This window comes from Nannospalax galili, unplaced genomic scaffold (assembly GCF_000622305.1).
Source record: "Nannospalax galili isolate Female #2095 unplaced genomic scaffold, S.galili_v1.0 scaffold388, whole genome shotgun sequence".
NCBI classification, from domain to species: domain Eukaryota; kingdom Metazoa; phylum Chordata; class Mammalia; order Rodentia; family Spalacidae; genus Nannospalax; species Nannospalax galili.
The window spans coordinates 1,743,273-1,764,444 of NW_008360304.1; the positions used below are offsets into that span (position 1 = coordinate 1,743,273).

General features: G+C 42.8%; 1 protein-coding gene across 1 annotated transcript in view; it reads right to left on the reverse strand.

Annotated features, from left to right (window-relative positions):
- Window positions 1-2,521: 2,521 nt before the first annotated feature.
- Parp4 (poly(ADP-ribose) polymerase family member 4) overlaps window positions 2,522-21,172 on the reverse strand; it is an 87,487-nt gene continuing 68,836 nt past the window's right edge. Inside the window, exons 19-27 of the mRNA XM_029559247.1 lie at window positions 20,080-20,126; window positions 19,770-19,848; window positions 16,524-16,661; window positions 12,538-12,733; window positions 10,403-10,470; window positions 7,972-8,159; window positions 5,654-5,753; window positions 2,864-3,034; window positions 2,522-2,614 (exon numbers count right to left, since the gene is read on the reverse strand). Of these exons, the coding sequence (XP_029415107.1) occupies window positions 2,522-2,614; window positions 2,864-3,034; window positions 5,654-5,753; window positions 7,972-8,159; window positions 10,403-10,470; window positions 12,538-12,733; window positions 16,524-16,661; window positions 19,770-19,848; window positions 20,080-20,126 (1,080 nt within the window). The remainder of the gene's footprint in view (window positions 2,615-2,863; window positions 3,035-5,653; window positions 5,754-7,971; window positions 8,160-10,402; window positions 10,471-12,537; window positions 12,734-16,523; window positions 16,662-19,769; window positions 19,849-20,079; window positions 20,127-21,172) is intronic.

Here is a 21,172-nt window from a genome sequence, read left to right on the forward strand (position 1 = left end):
GTTATTACCCCTTTCTTCTGGCTTTGTGTGTTTGGTATTTTTTTGTTCTGTTGTTTTGTTTTTGAGACAAAGTCTCTAGACCAAAGTGACCTCAAACTCCCTATGTAGGCAAAGATGACCTTGAACTTCTGATCCTCCTGCCTCTACCTCCTTGATGCTGGGGTTATACACATGCATCACTGTGCCAAATTTATTCAGTACTAGGGATCAAACTCAGGTCCCATGCATGCTAGGCTAGCACCCTACCAACTGAGCTACATCCCTAGCTACCTTGTTTTTTTGTTTTTTTGTTTTTTGTTTTTTTTGAGACAGGGTCTCCCTTGTAGCCCCCGCTGGTCTGGAACTCACTATGTAGACCAGACTGGCCTCAATCTCACAGAGATCTGCCTGCCTCTGCCTCCCAAGCACTGGAATTAAAGGCATGCACATCAAGTCTGGAGCTTGTTTTTTGTTGTTGTTTTTTTGTTTTGTTTTGTTTTTTTTTGAGACAGGGTTTCCATATGTACTCCAGGTTGTTCTATGTGCAGGGATTACAGGCATGAGTCACTGGGCCCAACTTGAAATTTTAAGTCTTAATCTTCATACAAAAATAGTAAAGGGAACTGCAGTACACCAATTAGTGGTTTTTTAAATATTTTTAAAAATTATTTTCTGTGTATGTGTGTATTGCCTACATTTATGTAAGTGCACCCGTGTCATGCAATGTCTGCAGAGGACAGAAGAGGTCGTCAGATCCCCTGGAACTGGAGTTACAGACAGTTAGCTACCATGTGGGTGCTGGGATTCAAACCCAGGTCTTCTGCAAGAACAGCCAGTGCTCTTAACCACTGAGCCATCTTTCCTACCCCACCAATTACTGTTTTATATTGTTCTGTCTCCCTGCCTGGGCCTTTCAAGGAAGGTGTTGTTTTGGTGTTAGGGTTAAACCCAGAGTTTCCCACATGTGTAGCATATGCTGTGAGCTACCTCCTCAGCTCCAGGAAAGCAACTCTGAAATGACAAAGTATTCAGTGTTTCTGCTTTCTTCACCCCTTATTTGTAAAACAAACTCCTCTTCAGCCCCTTGAAACATTTATCACTTATCTGTCCTATGGAATGAAATGTTGCCTATTCTAGAACTTCATTTTGTTTTGTTTTTTGGTCTTTTTTTTTTTTTTTGAGACAGGGTCTTCCTGAAGCCCCAGCTGGCCTGGTACTTGCTATGTAGACCAGGCTGGCCTTGAACTCACAGAGATCTGCCTGTCTCTGCCTCCGGAGTGCTGAGATTAAAGGCATGCACCAGCACACCAAACCTGATTCCAGAACTTCGAATAAAGCCAGTTATAATCTTTAAATTGTTGGAACATAACTGTAATAAATCAGCAACAGTAAATGAACTATTTTCCTGAGTTCTGAAGCTACTATAGTACACGACTCAAGAAAGGACTCAGGGAACCTCCAAATCCTGTCCAACTCAGACAAGCTGGGCAAGTGGGTAACCTGAAGACCTGCCACTTGCCATTGGCATCTGAACTGGGTCAGCCTTATGAGACTAAGCCTTCACCCATGGCGTCTGTACTAACTTTAGGCAGACAATGTCAGAATACAGTGGTACATGAATATAATCCCAACACTCTGGTGTCTAAGGCAGGAGGACTGCTTTGAGTTCAAGGTCATCCTAAGTAAGACCCTGTCTCAGAAAACTAAAACCAATGGGTAGGCATGATGGCACATGTCTTTAATCCCAGCACTTGGGAGGCAGAGGTAAGTAGATCCCTATAAGTGCAAGACTAGCCTGGCCTATATAGTGAGTTAGAGGCTAGCCAGGGCTACATAGTAAGACCTTGCTTAAAACAAAATAAAAAGAAAGTAATCTTTTTTTTAAAGATAGGGATTTGCCGGGCGTGGTGGTGCATGCCTTTAATCCCAGCACTTGGGAGGCAGAGGCAGGCGGATCTTTGTGAGCTCCAGGCCAGCCTGGTCTACATAGTGAGTTCCAGGACAGCGGGGGCTACAGGGAGACCCTATCTCAAAAAGGCAAAAAAAAAAAAAAAAAGATAGGGATTCATGTAGCCTAGGCTGGCCTCAAGGATGACCTCAAACTCTTGATCTTCCTGCCTCCACCTCCCAAGTGCTGGGATTTTAAGTGTGACACCTGGTCAAAAAAAATCTCATATTTACTTGCAGTGATTCATATCCATGGAGACCCATAGAGGCATACCCAGACCCAGGAATCCCAGATGATGTACCCATGAAGAGAAGTGCCTCCATCCCATTTGCACAGATAACCACTCTCCATATATGTGTTGACGTGTCAGCACAGAACACAATAAAGGGAGTACATGGAGCTTATATGTGAAAATAGAAAACTATAACTTTGTGTCCATAGTTGTGTGTGTGTGCGTGTGTGTGTGTGTGTGTGTGTGTGTGTGTTTGTGTGTGTGTGTGTGTGTGTATTGCACCTGGGGATGGAATATAGAGTCTACGGCATGCTGGGCTATTGCTTTACCACTGAGGTACACCCACTGCCCACAGTTGAAGATTAGAATCTTACAGTTCCAGTTGTCTTCTGAAGCTCAGTAGTTGACACCATTGTACAGAATTCTTTCTCTTGGATGAGTGCACACAGAGTTGCCTGAAATGGGAAAAACATTTGTATCTCATTAGCTTTTCTGTTCCCAGTGTTTTGGTTAGTGTAAGAACAGTTCTTCTAGTAACATCCTGTCCTCTCAAGGGAAATCAAGAGTTTTCCCAGCTATGTTCCCAGAAGGGAAAAATAATGAAAGACGGGGGTGGGGGGAGAGAGAGGGAGAAGAACAAAAAAGAGAAGCAAGTGCAAAATTCATTGTTTTTCCATAGTGTGACGAACCATGCATCCTCCTACCTGTGTACAATGAGGAATAAATCCGTAGACAAGGAGGCGATCATTATGAAACAAGGATGGCACCCAAGCTGGTGCCTGCAGAGGCTCGGGCGCATCTCTGCTAAGCTGCTGCCATTTGATGGAGACAGAGTGGCAACTTGGGGAACGTGACCTGGTTATTTGGGCTTCTATCTATAAGGAAATAAGAATTACAGATCTTTTAATGTTACGTCTAAAAAATAGGCTAGGGATATATCTCAGCTGTAATGTGCTTGACTTGTACGCATGAGGCCCTGGTTTCAATCTCTAATACCATAAAACAAGCAAACAAACCACCAAAATAGTTACTTAACAGTTAAAGTTTTCACTCTGTCCCTTTGAGATTTTTTTAGCCTTTTGGTTTCCTTTTTGTTTTTCTTCCTGCCACAAGGTTCTTTAGGGGCTGGAGAGATGGCTCAGTGGTTAAGAGCACTGGCTATTTTTGCAAAGGACCTGGGTTTGGTTTCCAGCACCCACATGGCAGCTAACAATCATCCTAAACTCCAGTTCCAAGGGATCCAACACCTTCTTCTGACCTCTTTGGGCATTGCACCACACAGGTACACCTAGGTCCATGCAGGCAATACACTCACACTCACTGTAGTGGTTTGCAGGAGAATGACCTCCATAGGCTTCAAGTATTTGGACATTTTGTTCCCAGTTGGTGGCACAGTTTGGGGAGATCTTAGAAGGCATGGCTATGCTGGAGGAAACCGTCACTGGGGGTGGGCTTAGAGAGTTCTTAAGCCTTGCTGGATCTGAAGTCACTCTCTTGCTTCCTGTGCCCGCTTGAAGATGTGAGAATTTAGCTTCCACTCTTCCTCCAGGCATCTCTGCCACTATGCCTCCCTGCCATGATGGCCTTATGCCCCTTTGGAACTGTAAGCTCAAATATCTCTTCCTTCTATAAGACGGTTTAGTCAGTGTTTCTATCACCACAACAGAAAAGTAACTTATACACTCATAAAATAAAAAAATAATAAAATATTAAGTTTTTATATTTTGGCTGGTAAGATGGCTCAGCCAGTAAAGGAACTTTGCCACACAAGCCTGGTGACCCTGGAACATTGCTGATGGGAGTATGAAATGTGTAGCTGCTGTGGAAAAAGAATGGCAGATCCTTAAAACATTAAACAGAGTTACCATATGATTCAGTGATTCCACTTTGGAATATAGACCCAGAATTGAATGAATGGAAGGATTCCAACACCGTATGCCAGTGCTTATAACTGAGCCATTCACAGCAGTCAGAAGAGTGGAAATAAACCAGGGATCCATTGATAGCTGAATGGATAAACAAAGTGAGGTGTGTGTGTGTACATATATATTATATGATGGAATAAATATATATGCATATTTAATAGAATGTTAATCCTCTTAAAGCTGGAATTGTAGCACCTGGGAAGTTGAGGCAGAAGGATCAGGAGTTCAAGGTCAGCCTCAGCTCAGCTTGGGCTACGTGAGACCCTTTTTCAAAAAGCAAAAAAAAAATCAAGTAAAATAAGTCAAATCAAATACTCAATCTTGAAATGGGAAGAAATTCTGTCAGACATAAATGTGGATGAACCTTCTGAGAGGCAAATTCATAACAGCTGAAAGTAAAAGTGACATTAGAAAGCACTAGAGGTAGGAGGCAACATCGAGTTATTATTTAAATGGTAAAGTGTTTCTGTCTGGGATGATGAAAAAGTTCTGGAAATGGATGGTGATGATAGTTACACAACACCGTGAATCAATGTACACCAATGTAACTTATGCATAAAATGGTTAAATGATAACTTTTCTGTATGTTTTATCATAATAAAGAACTAATTGCTACATGTCATAGAGTACCCTTGTAATCCCAGCACTATGAGATGCTGAAGCAGGGGCACTAGGAGTTCAAGGCCAGCCTGCTCTACATAAGGAGATCTGTCTGCATCAAATAACCAACTATACAAAATTAACTGTAGCAAAACACACAGTGCTCCTCCGGTACCTGGGAACCTTGCTGGGGGCGCGGGGTTCTTGGATATTCAAATCCCTTAGAAAAATGTTGCAGCACTTAGAGAACCTATACCTATCTTCCATTACACAAAATCTCTCACAATGACTCTTTGCCTAATTCAAAACAAATGCTATGCAAATAGTTGTTACATCATATGGTATGGGGAATAATAGCAAGAATAAAAGAAGTCAGTGCATGTTCATTATAGATGCAATTAAATACAGACACACACACACATATTCATTAAGGTTAGTTGAATCCAAGGATGTAGAACCCATGGATACATAGAGGTGAGTGTGTAATACTTCATTTTAGAAACTTAATCTATGGAAATGTGTAAGTAGAAATAAAGTGATTAACTAGGATAATGACCCAGTTAAGCAATCACAATCTTCTTGACAGGGATGAGTGCCTCCTTTTAAACTTTATTATTATTATGCTTTTAATTTATTACATTTTAATTTATTTTGTGTGTGAGAGAGTGGTTCGGGGTGCATGTCACAGCGCACATGTGGAGGTCAGAGGGTAACTTCTGGGAGTCAGTTCCCTCCTTCTACCATGTGGACCCTGTGGATTGAAGTCAGGTCCTCAGGCTTGATGATAGGTGCTTTTACCTACTGAGCTGTCTCTCTGGTCATTATTATTATTAAAATTTTTTTTCTAAGCTTTGGCCTCCTTTTAGCTCTTGTCTATTCATGAAAACACAGAAGTTACTATCAGACTTGTAAGAAGACAAGATTTCCACATGTAAACATAAGACTGCAGATGTTTTATAAAACACATACCTGTTTTTTCCAAATGTGCTTCGATTTTGAGTTAAAATATTCAAATACTCCGGCACCACACTGGGACAAGGTCCTTAAGATGTGACAATTTGCTGTAGAACTGATCAGATTTCACATATTTTTAAGAGGTTTTTGTTTGTTTGTTTGTTTTGTTTTGTTTTTAAAGAGTATCACTCTGTAGCCCAGGCTGTCCTTGATCTTGTGGCAATCCTCCCACCTGATACAGACATGTTAACACCATGCCTGGCTCAGTTGTGTTTTGTTTCTTTGAGACAGGGCTTACTATGTAGCCCAGGCTGGCCTTGTACTTCCTTTTTTTTTGGTGGGTTTTTTTTTTTCGGTCTTTTTTAGATAGGTTCTCCCTGTAGCCCCAGCTGTCCTGGAACTCACTATGTAGACCAGGCTGGCCTTGAACTCACAGAGATCCGCTGCCTCTGCCTCTCGAGTTCTGGGATTAAAGGTGTGCGCCACCACGCCCAGCTTGTTGTTATTTTTTAAAAGATGCATGCAAGTGCCCAAGGAGGCCAGAAGAGGACCTGGATTCCCTGGAACTGGAATTACAGATGGTTGTTAGCTGCCATGTGGGTGCTCGGAACTGAATCCAGGTCCTCTGCTATAAGAGCAGCCAGTGCTCTCAACCTCTGAGCCACCACTGAGCCATCTCTCCAGCCCAGTCTTGAACTTTCAATCCTCCTGACTCAGCTTGTCAAGTGCTGAGATTACAGGTGTTTGCCACCATATCCAGCAATTTTCAAGTCATTTTAGACTTACTTGTGAAACGTATGTTAATAATGTTCAGGAGGATTAACATATAATGGAAGAGACATACAATGAAGAATTTACTCTTCTGTTGCTGAGGTCAAATAAATAAAAGGGGGCCAGGGTGCAGCTCCATGGTAGAGTGTACCTTAGACAAGTGAGGTCTTAAAGTCAATTCAGTGCTGGCAAAAAATAAATGAATAAATAAAATTTAACACTTCAGTAGTTAAAAACAAACAAGAACAACAAAACCCCCAAAAGTACTGGGTGTACTGCACACATCTATAATTCCAGAACTTGGGGAGGTAAAGGTAGGAAGAACAGGAGTTTAAGCATAACCTTGGCTACATTTTGAGGCCAGCTTGGGCCATATGAGCCCCTTCTCAAAAACAAAACAAAATATAAACAAAATCCTCATAGTTGATATGGACAGTAACCTAAAGGGTTAGGATGTAGCTCACTTGGTACAGTGTTTGCCTAGCATGCATGAGGCCCTGGGTTCAATCCCCAGCACTGCATAAATCAGGTATAGTAGTGTATATCTGTAATCCTAGCACTACTTGAGAGGCCAGCCTGGGCTACATGAGACCCTGTAGCAAAACAAACAAAACATGAATCTAGGCAGACATGGTGGGACAGGCCTGTAATCTCAGCATTTGGGAGGTTGAGGCAAGAGGATCATAAGTTCCAGGCCAGCCTAATCTAAATAGTAATTTCTAGGCCAGCCTGGGGTGTCGAGTGAGACCTTGTCATAAAACAAAACGCAAAAACCAAAGAACTGATACAAAGGAAAGGAAAAACAACAGAGTCATGGAAGGCTGTACAAAACAGCAAGGAATGTTAATCATCAAGAGCCCGTGGACTAACTTTAGAGGCCACAAAGTGTCATGAGGCGGGAGCTAAAGAAGGCATGTGGCTATCCTGACTCTCAGAAAACCAGGGCTCACAGTCGGAGTACACCTGTGAGGACAGCACAGCAGTCCACATACCACTTCTCCAATCTGCTGAGGGAGAGTCTGCCTTATACCTTGCCTTAGACAGGGCTACCTGGTGGCCACTTACTAGGGTAAACACTCTGTAGGAGGCTCTCTCTGGTGTTTCCTTACCCAGATGTCCCATGGTTTAGAGAGAACGATATTTGGGAAAAGGAGTGATTCCAATAACCTCAGGAAAGATCTGTTCAGGACTTCAAAATGCAAATGCCCGAAACTGATAGCATGGGAGGTGGCAAGGCAGCAAGAAGGCCAGGTACACCCCCGGAAGCAGGTAGCACTAGCCTTGCCCAAATAGGCCCCAGAGAGCTGTGCCAGGCTAGTCAGAACAAGCTAGACATTTGAACTGTTACACAAAACAATAATGAGATAAGTATTTCATGTTCACCATCATTTTACCAAGGAAAGGTTAAACAACATGCCCACGGTCACATCTAAAGAGTGCTGCCCCTCCACCAGTTTCTGTATATGCATACCAACTTCAAGCTTGCAAAACTCTCATTCGGTCCAACTAATGATCTAATTTTTTAATAATCTGGTTGCTGTGACCAGATCTCTAAGACTTACCCGACAGCACAGGTGAACACCCTGGTGTGATGGACATTTCTTTTCACGAGCTGCAATGTCAGACTCTCACTCTGGAGGTGCCCATCAGATATGAGGAGAATGTTCCGTAACCCTTGAGAAGGGTACAGGAAACTTAAATATCGGAGAATTTTCCACAAGTCTGTATTCCCCATGGTCGGTGCAGCAGACTGGGAGAGGAAGTAAAAGGTGGTTTACTCTTTTTTGGGTATGTGCATCATTAACTGTGAGGCCAATATGGTAACTATGGAAACTTGCATGCCATCATTAATTCATCATTCACTGAAGCATGTCTCCCAAGGAGAACCTGGAGATAGTGGAAAAAACTACACAACTGTGGAATAACTATACTTAATATCCTTTTATTTCATAGCCTTTAGCAACTATAATGTTATCAGTGGGCAATTAAAAAATCATTTTCGGTGCACGCCTTTAATCCCAGCACTCAGGAAGCAGAGGCAGGTGGATCTCTGTGAGTTCAAGGCCAGCCTGGTCTATGTAGTAAGTTCCAGGACAGCTGGGGCTACAGGGAGACCCTGTCTCAAAAAGACCAAAAAAAAAAAATCATTTTCAGGAGCTGAAGAGATGGTCCAGTGGTTAAGAGCTCTTGCTAAAGACCCAGATTCAGTTCTTAGCACTCACATGAGGGATCACAACCATCTGTAACTCCATTTCCAAGTGATTTTGACACCTTCTGGCCTCACTGGGTACCAGGCCTGCATGTGATACACACACTTACATGAAGGCAAGCACTCATACACATGAAATAAAAATAAATGTTGAGGGGCTGGAGAGATGGCTCAGCCATGCGGTTAAGAGCACTGACTACTCTTGCAGAGGACCCAGGTTCAATTCCAGCACCCACATGGCGGCTATGAACCATCCTTAACTTCAGTTCCAGGGGAATCTGAAGCCCTCTTCTGACCTCTGTGGCACTGCATGACATGGGTGCACTCACATACATGCAGGCAATACATTCGTACACATAAAATAAAAATAATAAATATTTTAAAAATTAAAAATTTTTTTTAAAAATGTTGAAAAAAATCATTTTCAAAGAACTATAGCATCTATGCAAGGAAACGCCTCCTTCAAAGCCTCCCTGGTTTTGCCAGCCTCAAGGAGGCAATTGGTCATTCTCAATTTATTTATTTAATTAATTTATTTAGGTTTTTTTGAGACAGGGTCTCCCTGCAGCTCCAGCTCACCTGAACTCGTTAGTAGACCAGGCTGGCCTCCATCTCATAGAGATTTGCCTGCCTCTGCTTCCCCAGTGCTGGAATTAAAGGTGTGCAAGTTTATTTTGAAATAAAGAAAACAAGGAGCAGAAGAAAGCTTTCCAAAATGATAGTGCAGTTATATTGGGTGGTAGAAATGTGGGTGATTTTTCTTTTACTTTTTTGAGATGGGCTCATGTAGCCCAGGCTAGACCCAAACTTGCTAGGTAGCTGAGGATGTTCCTGAATTCCTGATCCTCCTGCCTCTGCCCACTTATATGTGATACCATGCCCAGCTTCATTTTTTTCTTTTTACTCCTGTTAATTTCTAACTTTAAAAATAAGTTCATATTATTATTTATTATTATTATTATTATTATTATCCATGCTATGGTTTGGATAACTGACATCTCACCCCTGTGTTAAAGGCTTTATTACCTACCTGGCATGCTACTGGGAGGTGGTAAAGCCTTTAGGAGGTGGAGCCTAGTGGTTTAGGAGTTAGGTTGGGGGGTGTGCCCTTGAAGAAGGGAAAATCAGGACCCCCCTTTCTCTCTCTGCTTCCAGGCCCTCAGGTGAATACCCTCCAACATCCCCCTCTGCTGTGCCACCAAGAGATCAAAGCTACAGGGTCACGAAACTATGAAGAAACCTTTGCAACCCGGGGAGCAGAAGCACCCTGCTGTGAGTTGATGTATCTCAGGTGTTTGTTATAGAAAGCTGACTAACATCCACCAATGTACAAAAATCCCAGGAACACTTTAGGTCCTAGAACGCACCACTAGAGCATCACAGATGAAGACTCAGGAGATGGAGGACAGTTCTCTTACTCTGGTGGTTTGAATGAAAATGTCCCCCATAGGCTCCAAGTATTTGGACATTTGCTCCCAGTTGGTGGGGCTGTTTTGGGAGGTTTTAGGAGTTGTGGCCACGTTGGAGGAAGCATGTCACTGGGGGTGGGTTTTAAGAGTTCTTAAACCTGGCAGAATTTCTTGTCTCTCTCTGCTTCCTGTGCTTGTTTGAAGGTATGATTGCTTAGCTTTCTGCTCCAGTCACCTCCTGCCACCATGCCTCCGCCTCTCCTGTCATTACGGACTCTCTCTGGAAGAGTAAACTCAAATAAACTCTTCCTTTTATAAGCTGCCTTAGGCATGGTGTCTTTATCACAGCAACAGAAAAGGAACTAATACACTTACCATAATGAACTCTGTCACCATTTTATTGCTCGTGATGTACTTAGGATATGAAAATAACTCTTTGTAACCTGTGTAATAAGAAGGTATGATATACTGCCATTAAATATTCACCAGATTGACCACTAATAAATAATAATGCTACTTTATACCACTGTTTCTATAATAAAGAACATTATACATTTATGTATATTCTTTCCTTTTCAGAAAACTATGTATGAACACTTTAAGATACAAAACACTCATCATGGCATTACTCTAGCACATCCTATGGGCTGTGCTATGCAAAGTATTCTGAGTCAAGTTCCACTAGGAGATCTCTATCACTTGTGCAAATCAAGGGGCAGGACTTTTCACTGGCATGGGCAGTCTGCCCTGGCATGGCAGAATCTCCAGCCATGTCCTTTGTACCCAACATCCTTATGTGACCTGTGACCCCAGCAAAGCAGCTCTTGCTCCATTGTGGAAGGGCTTCTGCAGAATAGCATAGAAGATGAGATGCAATAGGACAAAACTGTCCCTTACCCTAGTCTACACTCCTTTTCCCATCCCTGATGATAGAATGTATGAATTGCAGAAGAGCTTAAAGTATCTAATTGGCCCTAAATTGGCAGGCTGGCCTTGCTCAAGCCTTATCAACTGGGTACTCCCAGGACTGAGAGAAACTGTTTATGGATCCCACTTATCTCCCTTAGTGCCCTAAGATAAATCCCCTGCCTGAAGGCTGAGCATGGCGGCTCACACCTTTAATTCCAGCTGGGAGCTAGGGCTACAGGGAGACTATCTCAAAAAGACCAAAAAAAAAAAAAAAAAAAAATCGCCTGTCTGAGAAAATAATCTTGAAGAGAGAGACCCTCAAGGATACCAGATCCTGGCATGGAGTTAACTCTTGCAGCTGTGTGCAGCAGAGTTCCTATAGAAGTTCAGATTGCTCCCCCTTTCGATGCAGATAGATACCCTCATTCTCATTCCCAGGAAGGATTTGTCAGCCTTGCTGTGTTCCTTGAATAAAGGAGTGCATTCCTTGCCTGTGGCAGGTCTAGCTCTATTTCTTTTTGTTTTCTTTTTTTGTCTTTTTGAGACAGGGTCTCCCTGTAGCCCCAGGTGACCTGGAACTCACTATGTAGACCAGGCTGGCCTTGAACTCACAGAGATCTGCCTGCCTCTGCCTCCTGAGTGCTGGGATTAAAGGCGAGTACCATGATGCCCAGCTCTGACTCTTCTAAACTTTAAACTCCTTACTTTTTTCTGCTCTCCTAAATCTAACACCTGAAATGGCTTTTTTTTTTTTTTTGAGAGAGAGAGAGGGTCTTGTTCTGTAGCCCATGTTAGCCAGGAATTCACAATGTAGCTCAAGCTAGCTTCAACCTCTTGCCAGTCCTGCCTCAGTTTCTTGATTGGCAGAATTACAAGTGTGAGCCACCATACATTGCTCAAAAGCACTACATATTTTGGGTAATCCCTTTACCATTCATCAATATCTGACCAGGGGATATAGCCAAATTACTGTTTCAAGCTGTCTTAAATAATATCCAGTTCATGATTAAGCCATTCGCTTGAGGCACAGATTTGTGCCACCACTTCCAGCTCTGCCATGCCTTGTTCTTGAGCTATTCCTGTCCTCCTATCTCAAGGGTGACATTTACCTTCCTGTGACATGGCAGGCTTGGTGCTGCCTGAGCCCATTCCTTTCACTCTATCTACAACTGAGCTGGTTGCAAATGTTGGTCCTGACCCTTGGGACCTCCTACTCAGTAAACCAAGGTTCTTGGATTTGGTTCATCTGATAGTAATAAGAACATTTGTGTCTCTCCCACTATGAAGCAAGCCCTGTTTAAAATCCTTTGCACACACCAGCTCCTCTCTTTACAAAACTACAGTGTAGGAGATATTGCCATCCAATGGCAGGTGAGGAAAATGAGGAAGCAAAAGTTTGAGCAAACTTGCCCAAGGTGATGCAGGGAGCTTATGAGTGGCTGAGGCTGCACCCAGAGGCTCTGACTCCACAGTCCTGAACTTCCACTTCACACTAAGCTCCCTCCTATTGCACAAAGCCAGGCCCCAGCAGTCATCAGTGTGCATAGAGCGTGCTCATATTAAGGAGGAGGCACATGTGGGACTGGGGACAATATACTCACCTGTGCCAAACTGTATTATGTTTACTTTTTGATCCTCACCAACCAAGGACACAGCATACAGGGCGATTTGCTTGGCTTGCATGAATGTCACACCCTCCATGGAACTGGAGCAATCAAGACAAATAATCACTTCATTCTTTTCGCTGAGGCCAGGAAGGCTGGCGTCAAGATCTGGTTGAAAGACAAGCATGCAAGCCTAAAAGGAGAAAAAGTAGTTGGAATGGAGGTTGTTGTAACTTAAACTGGAAGACATCTACAATTCTAAAACTGGCTAAGGGTGCTGAGATGACTCAGTGGGCAAAAACATTTTCTGCTCAAGTCTGATCCGAGTTTGATCCCCAGAACCCACAGGGAAGGAGAGAACCAACTAATACATGCTGCGACACATGTGTGCCCATGTGCTCACTTGCTCTCTGTCTCTCTGTCTCTCTGTCTCTGTCTCTGTCTCTCTCTCACACACACATACACAGACACACACAATCATTCATTCATACACAATTTTTAAAAAACTAGTAAAATAGCCGGGCGTGGTGGCGCACGCCTTTAATCCCAGCACTTGGGAGGCAGAGGCAGGCGGATCTCTGTGAGTTCAAGGCCAGCCTGGTCTACATAGTGAGTTCCAGGTCAGCTGGGGCTACAGGGAGACCCTGTCTCAAAAAGACCAAAAAATTTAAAAAAAAAGAAGAAGAAGAAGAAGAAGAGGAGGAGGAGGAGAAAAGAAGAGGAGGAAGAGGAAGGGGAGAGGAAGAGAGGGAGGAGGAGGAAGGAGGAAGAAGAGGAGGAGGGAGGAAAAGGGATTAGAGAGATGGCTCAGCCATTAAGAGCACTGGCTGCTCCTGTAGAGGACCCAGGTTCAGTTCTCAGCACCCATTTGGCAGCTAACAACCGTCTGTAACTTCAGTTCCAACGGATCCAACACCCTATTCTGAGCTCTGTGGGCACTGTATAACACATACGTGAAGGTAATACACTCATACACATAAAATAAAAAATAATAAATAAAAAATATTTCAAAAAATAAAAAATGAATAAGATTCATTTTTGTAAGACAGGGTCTCATGTAGCAAAGGCTAGCCTCAAAAAGACCTTGAACTTCTGATCCTCTTGTCTATATTTCAAAGCACTAGGATTCAGGTATGTATAGCCACTTCTGGCTAAGATTTCTCTAACAACAAAATGTTTTGCTAGGAGTTTTTTTGTTTTTTGTTTTTTTTTTTTAAAGGCATCCTAGGGGTTCAAACAGAGTAGAAAGTTAGAGCTGGATTTCAACATGTGGGACAAAAAACTCCAGAGAAACCAAGAATTACAATAGGAGTCTGGGGCTGTAGCTCAGTTAGTAGAGTGCTTGCCCTGCATGCTTGCTTTCCAGCAGTGCATAAGACTGGGCATGGGAGTGCCCTGTAATTTCTGCACAAGGGAGGTAGAGACAGGAGAATCAGAGTTCAAATTCATCGTTGGCCACATTAGGAGTTTGAGGCCAACATGAGCTAACATAAGACCCTGTTCCCCCAAATATAGAAATAATGAATAAGTAAATAATACCTCTCTCTCAACACACTGTTGTAAAAGGAATTCAGATGCCAGTGTGATTACTAAAATACACACATGGACCTTTATTAATCAGCCAGTACATAAAGTATAACAATTCTCCTATAACTTTCAGTCTTAATTTTTATTGCATTCTTTTCTTTCCTTTTTATTATATTATTTATTTACTTAGGATTAGGGTTATTTATTTTTCTTTTATGTGTAGGAGTGTTTTGCCTGTGTGTAAGTGTACCTGGGTCTGAAAAGCCAATGGAAGCCAGAAGAAGGCCTTGGATCCCCTGGAACTGTAGTTAAGGACAGTTGTTAGCTGCTATGTGGGTGCTGGGAACCAAACCCAGGTCCTCTGCAAGAGTAGCCAGTGCTCTTAACCACTGAGCTATCTCTCCAGACTCTTTTTATTTATTTTGTGTACGGGTACATGTGAGTAGAGGTGAGGGGATATCCTACAGGGACCAGTTCTTTCCTGCCACCTTGTGGGTCTCACAGATCAAATTCAGGTTGTCAGGCTTGGTAAGGCACCTTTACATGTTGGGCCATCTCACTAGCTCCAAATATCAGTTTAACTGATGAAGCAATTCTTTGTTATAGACACACAAAATCCTATTATGGCCATAAATATTTTCATTTAAGTTTTTTTATTATTTCATTTATTGATTTTGTGTATATACGTATGTGTGTATAGGTGTATGTGTATGTATTTGGGCACGCATGTGCTACACCACGCATGTGGTGGTCAGAGGACAACTTGAGGGAGTTGAGTCTCTCCTTCCACTACGTGGGTCCCAGAGATCTAAATTCAGGGTGTGAGGTTTGGGAAAAGCGCCTTTAGCCACTGAGCCATCTCACTGGTCTTTGTTTTTCTAGTATCAGTAATTTTTTTTTTTTTAACATTTATGTATTTGGGGTAGGGGACAGATGTGCCACGGTGCTCATGTGGTACTCTCCTTCCACCATGGGGGTTCCAGGTAACTGAGGAAATCTTAAGCTGCATTTTGGTGGCTGCGTCTCCTGACGTATAGGACTGCCCGTTTGTGGTGAAACATCCTTGAAGTTGTTCCTTCTATATCAGAAACCAAGGCCCCATGGCATTTTCCCACACATGTATTAAGGTAGTCTGTATCTCAAAAGGCCTGACCTTAGTGTAATATCATTTACACTGTGGTTTTGTGCCCCTCATCTTTTCTAGGGGTTCATAGGGAAAAATACCATAAATGGAAGATCTGGTCCACTATGATTTGGGTCGGGGGAGGGTCACCTGGCCCAGTGAATAAACCACCCACCTCATAAGTATTCATAAAACTTCTTTTAAATCCATAACATAAAAAAAACACTGGGCTACTGCCCACCTTTGGGGTGTTTGCTTTGCTTTGATTTGCTAAGAAAACCTCGGCTTAAACTCTCTATGCCTCTTTCCTCAAGAGAACAAGAACTAAGGCACCCCAGTAACATCGTGGCACATGCTTGTAATTCACAATCAGGAGATGATAGCAGGAGGAGCACAAGTTCCAGGCCAATTTTAGCTATATAATGAGTTCAAGACCACCCTAAAAGGCTAGAGACATGGTTCAGTAGTGAAGAGCAAGTGCTACTTTTGCAAAAGACTGGGGTTCGATTATTTTTTTAATTTTGTGAGATTTGCATTTTATTTATTATTTTTATTTTATGCGTATGAGTGTATTGCCTGCATGTATGTGAATGCACCCATGTCACACAATGCTGCGGAGGTCAGAAGAGGGCTTCAGATTTCCCTGGAACTGGAACGGTTTGTAGTCGCCATGTGGGTACTGGGGAACCCAGGTCCTCTGCAAGAGCAGTCAGTGCTCTTAACCGCTGAGCCATCTCTCTAGCCCCTGGGGCTCAATTTCTAGCACCCACATGGTGGCTCAAGACTGCCTAAAAGTCCAGTTCTAGGGGATCTGATGCTCTCTTCTGGCTTTTGTGGGCACCGCAGGCAAAACACATAAAAATAATAAATACAAATTTTTAAAAAGACTAGCCTAAACTACACAGAAAGACTGTTTCAAAAACAAAACACAAATAAAAATTCAAAATTTAGTAGTATATTTATTCTGACATATTTTTCCAATACTGTCTCCTCCATATATTATTACTATTGTTATTATTGTTATTATTACTATATTCTTGAAACAGGGTCTCATATAGCACATGTTGATCTCAAATTCTGTATGTAACAGGATAACCTTGAACTCCTGATTCCCCCTTGTGTTCATGAGGCACCATGCTCAGCTACTTCATTTATTTGTGTGTGTGTGTGTGTGTGTGTGTGTGTGTGTGTGTTGGTATTTTCTTGTTATGTAGCCAAGGTATGCTTTGACTAGCTGTGATTCTCCTGCCTCGGCCTATACTAGTGCTTGGATTACAAATGTGAGTCATCACACCTGGCAGTATCCCCTACTTCTAAGTGAGAAGGATCATACCTCACTTTCTTTTTCTGGATGTTTTTCAACCCACATTCTTGGGAGATACGCATCACACAAACCAATGTGGAGAGAAAATCCGCTGCTGTCTAAGGAGCTGCCTTCTACCGTGCTAATCACAGCTTTGCAGTCGGTGCTCTGCAAAGGAAACAAGGAGGCAACAAAGTGAACAATGGAATAACAGCATAGTGTCAGTTTGTACCCACCTGCTAAGCATTAAGTGCTTGCTATTTACATACTCTATTAAGAATCAATAGTGCAGGCCAAGTGCGGTGGCGCATGCCTTTAATCCCAGCACTCACGAGGCAGAGGCAGGTGGATCTCTCTGAGATCGAGGCTGGCCTGTTCTACATAGTGAGTTGTCCAGACCAGCTAGGGCTACTGGGAGAATCTGTCTCAAAAAAACAAAAACAAACCAAACGAACAATGAAGATAACATGGTACACTGGAAAATGGTCTCAAGGTCTTGCCACTCCTGGATACTAACCCCTCTGCAATGTGACTTGGGAGCTCTTCCCACTTGGAAGCAGCATTTATTGTTGTACTCACATCAGCCAATGGGGTTGTCCATGTGACTTGCTTGGCCAGTGGGCTATTGGGAGATGTGGTGCAACTAGGAGACTGAACAGTATACCACAGGGCTGGCCCTGACCTTTTGCTACTGGGACTCTTCCACCACCATGTGAATGACCCTGAATCAACTTATACAACCGAGACACAGGAACCACCCAAGCTGACATGGCAGCCACTCAAGCTGACACAGGCCAGCAGCTGTGTGTGAGTGAGGTGCTCCTAGATCATCTTGTCTCAACTAAGCCACAAAAATCTGAGAATAATTAATGCTTACTATTCTAAGCCACAGAGTTCTGGGGCTATTTGTTATATGACGATGGTAGCAGATGTGGAGGTCTTAGTGTTCAGAATGAATAATGATGGTTATGTACTTCTGTTTAATGCTAAGATCTCATGAGAGAAGCAATAAAAAAAAATGTGAGCCCATAAGAATACTGGGAACAGCCAGGTGTGGTGGCATGTGCCTGTAGTCCCACCACTTGGGAGACAGAGGCAGGCGGATCTCTGTGAGTTCAAGGCCAGCCTGATCTACATAGTTCTGGCCAGCTGGGGCTACAAGGAAACCCTGTTTCAAAAAGACAAATAAAAAAAAAAAAAAAAAAAAAAAAGAGAATACTGGAAACAGCAACAAAGAGAAATGTCAACCACTACGAGAACATGGGCCTGGTTAACTGGCTGTGTATTAAGTGTTCAGGCCCCAGGTGCCTCCCCACCCAGGTAAGCTAAGCAGTGAGTGCCATTTATCCCTCATTTCTCACTAAAGAAAATCAAAGATTACTTAAGGGAATTCAGCTGAATAGAACACAGCCTAGGGAGCATTAGGGTACAGGGTTGCATTACACAGCGGGGTGAAGCCAGCATTTTTTTTTTTTTTTTTTTTTGGTCTCTTTGAAGCAGGGTCTCCCTGTAGCCCCAGCTGTCCTGGAACTCACTATGTAGACCAGGCTGGCCTTGAACTCACAGAGATCCGCCTGCCTCTGCCTCCCAAGTGCTGGGACTACAGGCCTGTGCCACCACACCCAGCGAAGCCAGCATTTTAAACACCAGCCCCTGGGATGGAAAAGATGGCTCAGTGGTTAAGGGCACTGGCTGCTCTTAAAGAACACTGGGGTTCAAATCTCAGCACTCACATGGTGGCTAATAATGGTCTGTAACTCCAGTTCCAGGGGATCCAATGCCCTCTTCTGTCTTTGAGGGTACTGGATAACATAGGTACACCCACATATAAAAAGGCAGCACACTCATATACATAAAATTAAAAATATTTTTAAAATTTCTAAAAGGGGGCAATGGGTGGATGCCAAAGGGAAGGGGGAAGGGGATATAAAGATGATTTATGTATGAAATACACAAAAATTTAATAAAAACTTTTTAATTAAAAAAATTAAATACCAGCCCCTTAGCTTCCTCCCAGTCATCTTCTGTAAACACCAGAGCTGCATAATGGGCTTTCTCATGTCTCAGTCTGAATGATGAACACAGTCACCCATACCTCTAGTATTTGGAGAAAAGCCTCTAACATGGAATATGGAGATAAGGAAACAAACAGAACTCAGAGAGGTGACACAACCCAGGAAAACAAGAAAAATATATTTAAAATATTTCAAGCCAGGTTTGGTAGCATATACCTTGAATTTCAGCATTTGGGAGGCTGAGGCAGGAAGACCAGGAGTTCAAGGCTAGCCTCAGCTACACATCGTTTGAGGCTGTATCCCCAGCCCAGACGTTACTTTTTTTTTTTTTTTTTTTTTTTTTTTTGAGACAGGGTAGCCCCTGTAGCCCCAGCTGGCCTGGAATGCACTATGTAGACCAGGCTAGCCTTGAACTCACAGAGCTCACCTGCCTCTGCCTCCCAAGTGCTGAGACTAAAGGCATGATCCACCACACCCAGCCCCAGGAGTCACTTTTAAAGTATATACTATATAGAGGTTAAAAAATAAAATGTCAGGGCTGGAGAGATGGCTCAGTGGTTAATAGCTTGCTGCTCTTGCAGAGGACCCAGGTTTGATTCCCAGCACCCACATGGTGGTTAACAACCATCTGCCATCTGTCCATTCCAGGGGATCTGACCCCCTCTTCTGACTTCCAAGGGCATTGAACAACATAGGTGTACCTACCTACATGCAGGCAATACACTCATACACATTAAGTAAAAATAATAAAGTTTTGAAAAAATAAATAAATAAAATGTCATAGTAAGACATTTCTTGGCTCACTGGTAAACATTGTTTATTTTAAAATTCTTTTTGAGGACCCAGGCTCGATTCCCAGCACCCACATGGTTGCTACCAACTGTCCTTAACTCCAGTTCCAGGGGAATCTGAAACCCTCTTCTGACCTCCACGGCATTGCACAACACGGATGCGCTCATATACTCCAGCACTCTGGAGGTAGAGGCAGGCAGATCTCTGTGAGTTTGAAGCTAGCCTGGTCTACATAGTGAGTTCCAGGACAGCTGGGGCTACAGGGAGACCCTGTCTCAAAAAAACCTCTGGGGCAATACCAGAGAAACAGCTCAAATGTTCAAAGTGATGCAGGGGCCCTGGAAGCTGCAAGGGGCACCAACTGCTTGTGGAAGCACCAGTTCACCTTTATAGTCCATGCATATATTTTTTAACACAATAAAATCTATGTGAAACTAAGAGCTTCAGAAATCAATGAAAATTCACTGACCTTTTGTTTTAGTTCATGTGTGTCACTGGAAATGAATTCAATCACATATGGCATCTCAATGGACATAGCTAAGGAGAAGCTGCGAAAAATGAAGAGGCCATCTTAGTGCAAGATCGTAAATTCCTACCTGTAGTTGTTTCAAATAATTTTTCCTCCCTTACAGTGCTGGAAATTAAGCCTAGGGCCCCATACATACTGAGAAAGCACTCTAACACCACACCACACCCTTGGTCTTTCCAACATTCTAAATGAAAATATAAACTATAAAGCCAATGGTCATTGAATGACGCTTTATATTTTAGGTACTAACCTTTGTTTTGTTCCCATTTCCTTTATACAAATCTTCTTTACTGTATCCTGTTGAAAGAAAACTATATGTGTATAATGGAATTGCTATTAAGCTTTAGAAGACCCTAACCTGAAGGTGATCTCAGTCAGGCCACAGCAGGCAGCAGCAGGAGATGGTCTCTTTTCCAAGAGTGGAGCACAGAGTGTTGGGGATTACCTCCAACTATTTTTGCAATGACAGTTTATTCTTTATGTGTCTCTCTGTGTTTGTTTTGTTGTTGCTGTGCTGGGGAGTGAGCCCAGGACCTTACACAAGCTAGACCTCTGTTCTGTCATTGACCTATGTTCCCAACCATTGACAGTTTGTGTGTATATGTATATATGTGTGTACATGCATGTGAATGCAGGCAACCTGCATGCCACAGCATACATGTGGAGGTCAGGAGACAACCCTTGGAGTCATTTCTCTCCTGTCATCTTGTGGGATCTAGGGATTGAACTCAGGTCATCAGGCCTGTGTACAAAGGTCTCTACCCACTGAGCCATCTCACTGGCCCTATTTTAAAAATTTTAAAAGGGAGACAGTCTCATTAAGTTATCCCAGCTGGCCTTGAATTAACTCTGTAGCCTATGTTGATGTGAACTAAAATTCTTCATGTTTGGCTGGAGAGATGGCTCAGCAATTAAGAGCATGTATTGTTCCAGGCGTGGTGGTGCAAGCCTTTAATCCCAGCACTTGGGAGGCAGAGGCAGGCAGATCTTTGTGAGTTCAAGGCCAGCCTGGTCTACATAGTGAGTTCCAGACCACCTGGGGCTACAGGGAGACCCTATCTCAAAAAGACCAAACAAAACAAAACAAAAAACCAAACCAAAACAAAAACCCTGAGTTCAGTTCCTAGCACCCATGTAAGGAAATTCACAACTACCCATAACTCCAGCTCCAGGAGATCTGACTCCCTCTTCTGGATTCTGAGGGCACCTGTTCTCATATGTACATGCCCACATACAGAAGTAAACATACACACAATTAAAAAATAATAGAACCCCTAGTGGCCTTTATTATTAAAATATTATATAATAATATAATAATATTATATATTATAATATATAATAAT